At 38.7% G+C, this 12,455-nt stretch overlaps 1 protein-coding gene across 7 annotated transcripts in view; it reads right to left on the bottom strand.

Moving 5' to 3' along the window:
- The window catches only part of CRBN (cereblon), a 41,809-nt gene extending 29,354 nt beyond the window's left edge, over positions 1 to 12,455 (bottom strand). For 3 of the 7 annotated variants that reach the window (XM_058726169.1, XM_058726171.1, XM_058726172.1), the window contains exons 1-5: positions 12,305 to 12,455; positions 7,825 to 7,937; positions 6,984 to 7,186; positions 5,998 to 6,147; positions 1,914 to 2,073 (exon numbers count right to left, since the gene is read on the bottom strand). In XM_058726169.1, coding sequence (XP_058582152.1) covers positions 1,914 to 2,073; positions 5,998 to 6,147; positions 6,984 to 7,186; positions 7,825 to 7,937; positions 12,305 to 12,371 — 693 coding nt within the window. In that variant the 5' untranslated portion in view covers positions 12,372 to 12,455. Of the gene's footprint in view, positions 1 to 1,913; positions 2,074 to 5,997; positions 6,148 to 6,983; positions 7,187 to 7,824; positions 7,938 to 10,951; positions 11,986 to 12,304 lie in introns of those variants that run through there. The other 4 variants (XM_058726170.1, XM_058726173.1, XM_058726174.1 and 1 more) reach the window with 4 other exon arrangements.

Here is a 12,455-nt window from a genome sequence, read left to right as displayed (position 1 = left end):
ATACACACAAGAAGTAAAAAACCAGTCTTACTTGTTTCACCCACAGACAGGACACACAACCAGTACACAGCATTTAAGTCAGGAATCAACTACAATCACTCCCACCCTATGCTTACAAATTTACAACAAGAGTTAAGTTAGGGTTTTTTAACTGTTGCTTTTTAGTAACCAGTCTTAGTGTGGAAGAACTATGATATAAATCGAAATACATTACATCGCCTAAAACCCAATCCTGTGATTGAAATATATAATTATTTAAATACATAGGCAGCACCTTGATGCAGTTTCCTTGCCACATAACATCTCAGCAGCACCCAGTGTTGAACACACTATTGGGCATGAATGACTTAAAAAATTCGAAAACCATTCCCTTGGAGCCCATGTACATCAGAGCTGACTCTGACGTACTTATTTCAAAGGTGACATTTAAAATGACTACATGACAGCAAAATCTTCCGCTGTTCTACCCTTAAACTTAAACAAAGGTAAAGGTGTATTTGAAGTGTCTGTATCAGTTGTGAAACAAGTACTGCCTAGCTATAGAAAAGTTGTCTGCAAAGTTAAAGCATACGTATCTGTTAAATCTTCAAAAATATTAGTTTCAAGGTTGTGTGGGAATCCTTAAGCAATCTATTTCTACATTTCCTATTGGATTCTTTTTAGAAACGCTTGTTAAAACACACAAAACCATATCTCAGACTGTCCAACTGAGGTACAGATTACTAAAAACAAGAAGCCTACAGACACCTGGTTATAAGCCTGCTGCCCCCCAAGGAGCCATCCTCACAAAGTCCTCTCTGAAAACTGGATGAATTCTACCTTAGGAACATTACAAGTGGTGGTACACTGGCTAGTTTATAAGACTCCTTTATCAATTATCTATATTAATTTATATCAAATTAGGATCCTACGAAAATTTATTCAAAATTAAAACCTGTACCACTTCATAAAGAGAAAGGAGTGACTGATCAATGTAAGACTTTTCAGATTAAAATGGAAATGTCTCCATATTTTTAAAAGATAAACCTCAAAGAGCCGATTTTTTCTAAGTTTAAAGACTAGTGATCATTTCCTTTATGCAGAAATCATAAATGTTAGCTATTTTCTAAATTTATTTAGGTTTCATTTTTTGAGAGAAACAGAGACCACGAGTGGGGGAGGGGCAGAGGGAGACAGAGAGAATCTTAAATAGGCTCTGTGCTCAGCGCAAAGCTTGAACTCATGACTGTGAGATCATGACCGGAGCGGAAGAGAAGAGTCAGACGTTTAACCAACTGAGCCACCCAGGTGCTCCACTATTAACTACTTTATACTCAAAACTGATACATCTGAAAAATGAGTAGGAACAGGCTTCATCAAATTTTTTTCTGGGATAAAGAGTGATCTAGCCTAAAGGATTATGTGTGAGAATTAATGCCCAAACAAGCAGTGCTTTCACAGAGCACACATACTGTGCCAATTTTTGTGATGTCAACCGTGTTATATAAAAAGAGAGCGCAAATGCTTTCAGAAGTCTAAAAGATTTGGAACATACTACTACCACTTGGAACTCTCCTCTCCTTAAGGTGATGTGTTTATGATTCAAGAGCCAAACATGTAATCTGATTAGAGTTTAGCGAGATTTCCACAGAACTAAAAATCACAAACTATTAACTAGTACACAGCTGATAGGCATAAAAGCAAGAACACCTTACAGTACTGTGACATTTGACTATTTTTGCAAACTGCTTTTACGTAAATGGCTGCCTATGAAATTTTTAGAAGCTCTAGCTTTGATCAAATGCAGCCAGAGTATTACCACAGAAGGTGTCTGGGGAGTGAATCATGAGACTTGTTTGTGTTCCTTTCTCAAATACAGGAAAAAAGCAACCTGTCTTCATTTTCTGAAGATGCACAAAAAATTAGTTTCTCACCTTCTGGTATTTCTGCCACCATTTATATGAATACTGGTCTTCCCATGAGACAGGTTTTGAAGGAAATATCTGGCATTTATTGAGGGATTCTAACTGAACTGCAGACATGGTTGAAGGCAACACACACTCGGGAAGAATTTGCACTTTAGCTTGCTGGATTCTAAAATAAAGAGAACCAAGCATGGTGTTCATTTTTAAAATAAACTAACTCAAACTACTAAGTTTCTAAACATTATGGGTAATTTTAAATACTAAGACTTTCAGTTTGTTTCTTAAATTTCAGTATTCATCAAATGCCGACATTAATATTATTGCAAGAATTTTCAGAAAATACTGTAGTTCATAAATCATAGCAAAGATAACCTCAAATACAGATTTTCAATCTCACTGTAAAATGGAAAGTGAGATTGGTACATGTCAGACAAACACAGAGTTTATTAATGAAACAAAATTTAAAAAATCAATATACAACCATCTATTACCACTTGATACTTCTAAATTAGTTTCTCAGACATTCTTGGACACTCCACCTCTTGCAGCTCCCACCTGCTCCCTGGCTGTTACACATGTCCCTTAAGTCCAATCTCACTGGAGGAGTAGGCAAGTAAAGAAAGAGAAAATCAAGAACCCATTTATGTGAACAGCTAAAATAAGACTACAGAATTACATGTAGTCTGTATTTCTATGTGCATTCTTTTTCTCCTTCTCAAACATTTAACTTGAAACGCAAAGAATCAAAATATGCATTATATTATCTTTTTTTAATCTAAAAATCACTTAAATTCCCATGAGAGTGAAGTCACCATTTCCAGAATGCTATTTGAGAATATCATAACCGCAAACATCTCAATCATGAGCAAATGCCAATAGGAACACCATACCTATGAGCTATTTTGTCTGGAAGCGTATCTCCTACAGTACAGCTCTTGAAATGTAGACTGTATTATACATTCAAATGCTGGAACAAAAATCTGTCAGATTGCCAAAGTTCAATATATAAAAGGTCTCTGCTTCATTATTAAGTATGTTTAGAAATTCTTACGTGGTTTTTCATATTAATCATGGTCCTGACCTACAAAAAGTGAGGAATGAAATTTTGATACTTCTGCTTACTGAATGAAACTAGCTAACTTGGTTAGACTCATTTCACTAACTTCTTTTCTTTCCTGCAAGATCAAAGATATGTCTACACAATTTCTCAGAATGTTAAAACAAACAAACATGTTCAAACTGTGTTCAAATATTATTATATTAGAACTCCTAAAAACAATAACATCTTTATTTTCTTCACCTGTCACATGAACACAAATACTTGGTTATATTTTTAAAACAAAAGTGTGTGGCGTTCTACAGAAATGTTTAGAAATCCAATTCTTCTTTAATTAGGTCACCAGTGACTAAATTAAAAATGATGTTTAACTCAACTATCACATAAGATTTTGTTGTATATGGATAAAAACATTAATGCTGTTGAAAAATTGGTTTACTCATCATTTTAATAATCAGTCTGTGGTACCAGCTGTCTGAATTGCCTTGCAGGCCTGAGCAACACTGTCTGCTCCTCTTGTTAGACACGCCTGGGGTCAGCTGCACACACAGGGCTGGTTCTTTGTTTTTAACATAAGCTACTTTTGTTTCTTCCCAACATGTTTATAGCAGTTGTTTTGTTATTATAGTTACATAATTTATATAAATATTACAAAAACCAATGAAATGTGACTTAAGAAAAATTGCTATAAGAAACGAAGTTGAGCAATAAAAACTGCTTTCAAATTAGGTTTAGACAGTTCGAATAATTCTGATGATTAATGGTCTCAATTACCACAAGTAAGAGAACTTCTATAATTCCAAATAGGGTATTAATCTCCTCTTCTTCTCAATATGCAAAGGAATACTCAGGAATTTCTGAAGGGTTCTACAGTGATTCAATGACATACTTACACTTTTTAATTTTTCAAAAAAACCAAAAAACCCTTTTGTGTGTTCAGAAAATGCCAAAGAAAGGCTCTTAGAAAAGGTTAGAAGGCAACCGTATAGTTTTTATAAATGAAGGGTCACTTACGTAAAAGACAAATGACTATTATCTCACACTACTTGACTGGAGAAAGGGAAATTGGCTTGAGTTTCGAAGGGGCTATGGAGGAGTTCTGGTAGAGTGGAAAGAGCATGAGTTTGGAAGTGAGGGGGCCCAGAACCAACCAAAAGTGGCTTACTACCCACATCACTTCAGGCAAATCACTTAACCTCTCTGGTACTTGTCTTGTTTGGAAAAAGACAAAATGCACTAGATTATCTACCTCCAGAGTGCCTTCCATCTCACCACTTCTACTGAAGGCAGCTACAGGGCTAGAGGGGCAGTGGAACCAGAGAAATCTAATTCCATGGAACCTTTTTACACTAAAAAGACTCACTTTTGTGAGAGGTCTTAGCAGCGGGCTACAGAATAACAGAATGTGCCCTTTCCAAGTTTTGTTTAACCCTATCAGTTTCATGTTAATCTTTGCTACTATCAAACACATAGTCTTTGACCTGTTTTCAGAGTTAATCGTCTACTGCCATCTTGTGTTCAAAACAGTCTTCCCACAGTCAAAAGTCAAGAAAGTCTCAGAAACCTAACTTTTCTCCCAAGTCAAGTTTCTTTTATAGTTCCTATAACATAGTATTCACACAAATAATCAAAGATTTAAAAGCAGGAGGATATGAAGTACTTTAAATATGGAACTGTTAGTAAAATCTGTAGTAACAAAACAGTTTGCTAATTATCACAATACACAGCCATCAGGAGGACACCGTTTGATTCATTCATGTGGCATTTATGGTCCTAACTACAGAACATACAGAAGTATTAATCATTGATTGTCCTCAGGCAGTTCATCTATTGAGGGAGATAGACATACAATCCTGTAATGACAATACAACATGTTAACACCATGAGAGTCTGCACCGTGAAATGTTCTGGGGGTGGGGGTGGGGCGGGCACCACTGAGAGCTCTGGCACCTCACCCCTCATTTCTTTAGCCCCAAAGGGATGCCTCACCCACCTGTACTTCCATAATTCAGTGATATTTGTAAATGCCCACCATGAGAACAAAACAAGACAAAACCTCTGAAGTTCTACACGTTCAGAGAATATCTGTTCAACACAGAGATCAGATAAAATTTTCAGCTCTGGTTAGGAGACCAATTCACTAGGACTGGGTGAACCCCAAGAACCTGTATCTTTGCAATACTTCACAGGTGATTCTTATGTGCCAGAGTTAAGAACCACTCTCATACGAGGTAACATGCAATCATCAGGACAAATGCATATTTTGTTTTGCTTTGTTTTTAAAAGGATAAAACAAGGTGAATTGGATTTTTTTTTAAAGTGAGGTTAGTGGTCCTTTAACTTGTGAAAAAGCTCAAACCGTGAGAGCTATGCCACACTGTTAAAACAATTATACTTAGAGAATTTCTAAACTTTGTAAGGTATAGAGACAACAAGAATTTACTGATCGCTTATTACATAGTTAATACATTTGTAAGTGATACAAAATTCGCACCAGAGATGGGCGCTAACTATAAATGGTTCCTACACCTCAGATGGCGCACTTTGCAGGTGCAACCACTGTGGCTTTCACTATCACAGGAACGCTGCAAACACCACAGCTGTCCTGGTGAGCACACAGACAGCTAAGAAGCCTGTGGCCTCCCCACCCTTTTTCACTCTGAAGAGAGGCCTTCAATCTCAAAGAAGCCATATCCCCAAAGACATTGTTCTTTGGGTTTATGCTACTATTCTCAAATGTGGAGGGACATGAGAATCACCTGGAAATCAGGACAAAAGATGCTGCAGACTCACCCCAGGTTAACCACGCTCTAGGGGTGGGAGATGAGAATGAAACTCAAGCCTCTATAGTTTTAAAAACCTCCCATGTGGTTCTGATGCATACCCAAGTTGGAAACCACTAGGCTATACCTTCAAAGGGAAAGAGAACAACTAATCAAAAGTTAAAAAATGTCAAGGGTCAGTAAAATAGGAAAAAAATCTAAGAAAACCATCTCATTTAATGATACACATTTTAAGATATATGGTATTTCTTACCCATCTGACTGTGTTCTTAGCTCAAGAACTTTGAACCTTTGTCGTCCAATTGCTTTCACTTTCACTATCTCAATTCCAAAATCCTGTTCTTCTCGATAGGCATATATCTCTGCTGTTGTTCCAAACTGTGCTTCCCTCTCCTGTACATTACTTCCAAGGTAAATTTTAAAAGAAAATAGTTTTGAACATTTAATTTTTAAACATGCAAATTTGGCAAAAGCAATACACATGATGAAAAAAATATTACAGCAAGTAGCCCTTATTGCAAAGCTATCCTAATTTTATTGTAAAATCACATGGGAGAATGTAGATATATAATAAAACTTCAGAATAACAATTCGAGCACTTCAGGAAAATAACAGATTTCTAGTTACTAAAGACGATCTAGGATCGGTAGGGGTTTAAAGTCTCATTTCCCCAACCAGAAATTCTTTTACTTCAGTAGACCATCATTTCTGCTGCTTATTATTAGCAGCATTGTACTGGGGTGGGAAATTCCTGTATTCATTTCTTGCTTCTACTGCTGCTTTCCTCCAGGTGCTATAGGATACTTGAAATTCAGCTTCAGTTTGCCACTGGTCTATAATGTGACAATGTATGAATTTTGAGAAAAAGAAAAGAACAAGCCACTCCTTTGTAAAGGTAACCCTTTACATTAAAATGGAAAAGCCCTCTTTCTCCTTAAATAATGAAAGTTACTGAAAATCCAATTCCAGAAATTTTTATTAAGTATTAATGATTTTAAAAATTTCAATTACCAGAAAGCTTAATGTGTGTGACAGGAAATATCTGATTTGGATGGTAATGAGAACAATAAAAATACTCCTACTTGTACCTTCAGTCTTTTCATCACAATTTCTTACCTCACATTCGTTTCCAATCTCTTGTGCACACAAAATAATAGTCAGTTTTGGCTTTAACACTGACCTCTGATGTGACTCTACATGAAAGAGAGTATGTTAAGCAAATCCACTCTAATATTTTACCTGTATGCAAGAACCGCAAAGGTTCTGTCTTTCTGAATTAAATTCCGCACCATGCTGACTTCCTGAGGACGAAAGAGCTGAAGAGGTAAGGTCTGCCCAGGAATCAGGATCATCATCACCTGTGGCAGAACTGGAATAACCTGGCAGCTGTCGTCATCATGCAGAGTCCTGCCGTGAAATTCTTCCATATCAGAGCCCAGATACTATTTAAGAATGAACACAATGATACACGGTCAGAGATATGTCATAATAAGACAAGCTCAACAGACCAAAGAACAAATCAGATTAAACGAAATATAAACGATAGGTACAACATTTATTTAAATAGTAAAGTTGGTGTATCAGCATCCCACGTGAAAATCTCATTCTGATTCTTATGAGTAGAATTTCCATTATCTTGTGAAGATTGTCTCACACACAAATTCAAGAGCATTTTTTAGTTCAAAATATTTTATTTTGACTAAGATAAGAAAACTCATATGTCCAAATATCACAAATGACCACTATAAAATGCCAGCATGGTAGCTAACACCCTGGTAACAAGTAGTATAGAGAGTAAAAGGTACTTTTGTAGCCCTACCACTGGAGGAAACGTATGAAGGATGAGAATTCTTCAAAGAATGAGGACATAGTATGAATCTAGGACATAGTATGAAACTGCTGGAAAATAAGAGTTAATTAAGTATGGGTATCAACTGGCAAACAGTGCACGTCCTCCTCCACAATGTCTACCGTGAGGTAATATCCAATGATGCTAAACTCAGTTACTTGTTTTTAGAAACCTCTATCTACTGTCATATTTATGGATCTATTAGAAAAGATCAGCTACTAAATTACATACTGTATGTGATGTTGGCAGACTGGTGTCAAAATTTATGACGTTTGGTTTTTTGGCTTCTTTGCTATCCTGGTCTTCAACTTCCATTTCAATTTCATCTTCTTCCTCACTCTCTGCTGTAAAAGTAGAAGATTTTGAGGGAAAAAACGGATGCAAGAAAATGTCAAAGTGATATTCATCTTCAAATGCAGAGTTCTTTCATGAGGCTTCTGAGCCCAGGAGAAGAGGGCTTCTTCTAAACACTACTCGCATATTGTAATCTCTATAGTACTGTGAAAAGGCAGCTGGAGGGCTGGGTGTATGTATGGCTCTCCCATTAACTACATCTTTTTTAAATCAACTATTTTTTTTTTTTTTAAGACTAGTTTAAAGTTTACATAAAGGCTGCAAAAATAGTATCGAGATTTCCTGTTTATCTCCCATACACTCTCTCCTCTAACTTCTTAGTATGGTACATTTGTCTAAAAATCAGTGTTGGCACATTACTATTAACTAAACTCCACATTTTATTTGGCTACCCTTATTTTTATCTAATATCCTTTTTGTTTCAGGATCCCATCAAGAGTAGCACATGACATTTAGTTGTCATATCCCCTTAGCCTCCTCGGGGCTGGTTTCTCAAACTTTCCTTGTTTTTGATGGCCTTGACAGTTTTGAGTACTGCTTAGGCATTTTGCAGTGTCCCTCAAACAGAATTTGTGTGATATATTTCTCATTATTACAATGGGGTTATGCACTTTGGGGAGAACATCACAAGAGGCTAAAGGCTGTGTTTATCATATATCAAGGGTGCATACTATTAATATGATTTATCACTGCTGATGTTGCCAGTGATCACCTAGCTGACGTATTGTCAGATTTCTCTACTGTAAAGTTACTATTTTCCTCCTTTCCACTTTGTACTCTTTGGAAGCCAATTACTAGGCAAAAGTCACACTTAACAAGGTGAGGGATTATGCTCCCCACTCCTTGAAGGGGAACTATCTACATAAATTATTTAAATTCTTATGGATGAGAGATTCCTTTCTTCTCTCTTGCCAGTAACTAAAAGGACTTAGACAACTCATTTCACCTGATTATGCCTTAGATTCCGCATCTGAAAAATGACAGGCAGGAACAAGACAATCTCTAAATGTCTTTCAAACTCTTAACTTTAAAGAATTCTTGGAGAAGACAGGAAAGAGGGAAAGAAGGAAGGAAGAAAGATCCTTTAATTAAAATAGGAAAAGATAACATTAGTACCCAGCAAAAACATTTTCATAGCAGTGACATCAATTCCTGGCTGTCAACTATACTATTAAAAAATGAAATGTCTGTCATCATTTTCATAGGAATTTCGCTTTGGAATTTTAAATTCAAAAATAAAGTTCACTTGAAACATAAAATGTATTTTATTTTATTTTTATTTATTTATTTTTTTCAACGTTTTTTAAATTTATTTTTGGGACAGAGAGAGACAGAGCATGAACGGGGGAGGGGCAGAGAGAAGGGGGAGACACAGAATCGGAAACAGGCTCCAGGCTCCGAGCCATCAGCCCAGAGCCCGACGCGGGGCTCGAACTCACGGACCGCGAGATCGTGACCCGGCTGAAGTCGGACGCTTAACCGACTGCGCCACCCAGGCGCCCCAAAATGTATTTTAAAGGAAACATTTTAGAAAACTTTCTCCACACACAATTTTTAAATTCTGAAAACTAAACTTATCTACTTTAAAAACCTGATGCTACTGATAATAGAAATGAGAGTCAGGAAAGGCTACACTAAATAGGCACTATTCTACTAAATGGAAGTCTGTCTTGTTAATGCCAGTGGGTAAAATTCCTATCCTAGATCTGCAGTTCTCAACTAGGGCTGATTTTACCCCTCAGGGAATATTTGGAAATGTGTGGAAATATTTTTGGTTGTCACAACTAGGGAGCCCTACTGGCATCTAGTGGGCAGAGGACAGAGATGCTGCTGAACATCCCACAAGCTGCAGGACAGTCCCCCACAACAAAGAATTTTCCAGCCAAAAAAAACCCAAAAGTGCTGAGGTTCAGAAATCCTGGCATAGACAAAGTGAATCTCGTTTTTGACCTCATGTTTCATGTATTTTCAAATGCTCCAAATACACCTCTGAATAGATAAAACGTCAATGCAAAATTGTCATTTTCTTTTGGGTATAAGACTATTTAAATCAAATTACCTCCAGCTAGGTTTCTGACAAGAAAAAAACAAATGTTTTCCAGTGCAGTAATTGCCTTGGACTTTCTATTAATTCTTAGAAATTCGTAGGTATTAGGATTTGTCAAAGAGAGTAGTGTAACTTATTTAAACTTATATTTAAATGGTGAGTGGTCTAACACTTCATACAAATTTTTGCTAAGAACACAGAAGTTTCACCAAAAGATAAAAACAACAACAACAACAACAAAAATCTCAAGCGCTTTCCTTATATACGGTAGCCTTTCTCATAAATATGGCCAAAACCCACTTCCCCCTACTCAGCTGTTTATTTATTAATGTTTCCCTTGGCCAACACAGATTCTTTGCATCTTAAAGTACTTCCTTTTCACTTAAAGAGTATTACTCTTCAAAACAACTCATACTACATAGGGGAGCCTACGTGGCTCAGTCGGTTAAACATCCGACTTCAGCTCAGGTCCTGACCTCAGCCCTTGTGAGTTCGAGCCTCGGATCGGGCTCTGTCCTGACAGCTCAGAGCCTGAAGCCTGCTTCGGATTCTGTGTCTCCAACTCTCTCTTCTCCCCCACTCATGCTCTGTCTGTCTCTCCTTCAAAAATAAATAAGCATTAAAAAAAATTGGAAAAAAAAACCAAACCTCATACTACATGAATTTATGGACAATCCAATGCTTCTTCACAAAACTCACCTATGATTTACAAAAGCCTAATTATTATATCTACAACCTTTCTGGGCCTTCTCACTCCTGATTCTTTTCAACAAAACACATACTGACTGTTCACAACTATCAGGGTGAAGTCTGATGACTCATCTCATGCAGGAGCAGCATATGAATGCCAACAGAACATCAGTAACCTCCATGAAACCGGATTTGGCACGTTCAGAGTGGGGCTGATGTCTCTGAAATAAACAGCTCAGCTCTTCAGTCAAAGGCTGACAGACTTACCTTTATGTCAGTTCAGCTAGGTTGGCTTCAGGAACCACCACTGTGGTTTATTTTTATATAAAAGGTCCCTCCTACACGGTGGGCATGCAATCAGTCTTCCCCAATCCACACAACTCCCAGTGGACAAATTAATCCTCCAAGCAAAGCTTTCCTTGGGCAACTCCCTATAACCCACAATTGATTCTTGGCAACCCACAGAAAAAAAGCCCCAACCCCACTGGCAAGAGACACAAGCTCCCCCAGAACTGAAACACAACCTACCCCCTAGGCCTTCTCTTCCACAACCCCATCCTAACTATGTGCTTTTGGATGTCTCCAGACCCATCTCACAATGCTTTACCCGAATCTCTCTGAAGGACAATACGAGCATCAACTTATCTGGCCCTAAACTTCTGCCTCATACAGATTATAAACCTCCTCAAGTTCCAGACTGTGTATCATACCTCTTCTCAGGTCCACAACACCTAACTGGCACACAGGGAAGGAACTCAGCTAACAGCCCCAGTTTGTCGGATAACCTCTTGGAAAGCATATCCTCTACAGCCTTCCATGATAAATCTGTACAATTATTCCATGCATTTTTTTCTGCCCAGGATTCCAATATAAAGCCAAGGTCCAAATTTTCACGAAACAAAGGAAAAAGAAAATTGAATTTAACATCACACTTATAAGTCTCTCTAATCAAGTATATGAAATACATGCTTGAGAAAAACATGCTAGTACTGTCTTGTCAGTGAAGTGGGTAAGCGACATTGGCTATGCTGACAAAAAGACTCAAACTGCAGTCCTGGGGTTGCTACTGTGTCACCTTGGGCAAGTCACTGAACTAAACTGCTCATCCATTTCTCACTTACCAAACCGGAATCAGAAAAGTTATGTGGGGAGAATTAAACAGAGAAATGAACGCAAAACGCTTACCGCAGGGCCCGTGACACGTTAAACGCTTAACATCTGTTAACTGTCACTCTTACTGAACGGAACAAGTCCAGAAAAAGTAACGGTTACTAACCTGACCAGGTCCCCATATCCCCTCCCTCCATCCCCCTGGTTTTAACCCATTTCCTAGGACTCAAGTTATGAACACAAAACGAACGGAGAGGGAAGGGTCCCTGTCCTTAGGAGCAAACCCCCTCCCCGATCCAAAAAAACCCTCGCTCATAGCCTGAGGCGATCCAGCACGAGACAGAAGCGCCAGGACTAGGTCGCTGGCCAAAGGCCTGAGGTGAGGCCGCTCCCCGGGGCGCCCCTGCAGGCCTCGGTGCCCCACCCCGTCCGTCTCCCCAGCCCTGCGGCACCGCTCACGGCTCGAGCCTCGCCCCGTCCCGCCGCCAAGGACCGGCCCCGGGAGGTTACCAGGGAGGAGTGGCAGGTGGTTGCCCATGTCGTGCGCAGCGTCCTGCGGATCCCTCTCGTCGGCCATGTCTGTTTACCCGCAGAGGAGGCTGGGACAGGGCGGCGCCCGGGCAGCCGGAGGAGAGTCCGCCCCGCGCCGCCGCAGCCGCGC

Source organism: Neofelis nebulosa, chromosome 4 (assembly GCF_028018385.1).
Source record: "Neofelis nebulosa isolate mNeoNeb1 chromosome 4, mNeoNeb1.pri, whole genome shotgun sequence".
NCBI lineage: Eukaryota > Metazoa > Chordata > Mammalia > Carnivora > Felidae > Neofelis > Neofelis nebulosa.
The sequence above is the reverse complement of the archived record's forward strand: the minus strand, read 5'-3'. Positions and strand labels throughout refer to the sequence as shown.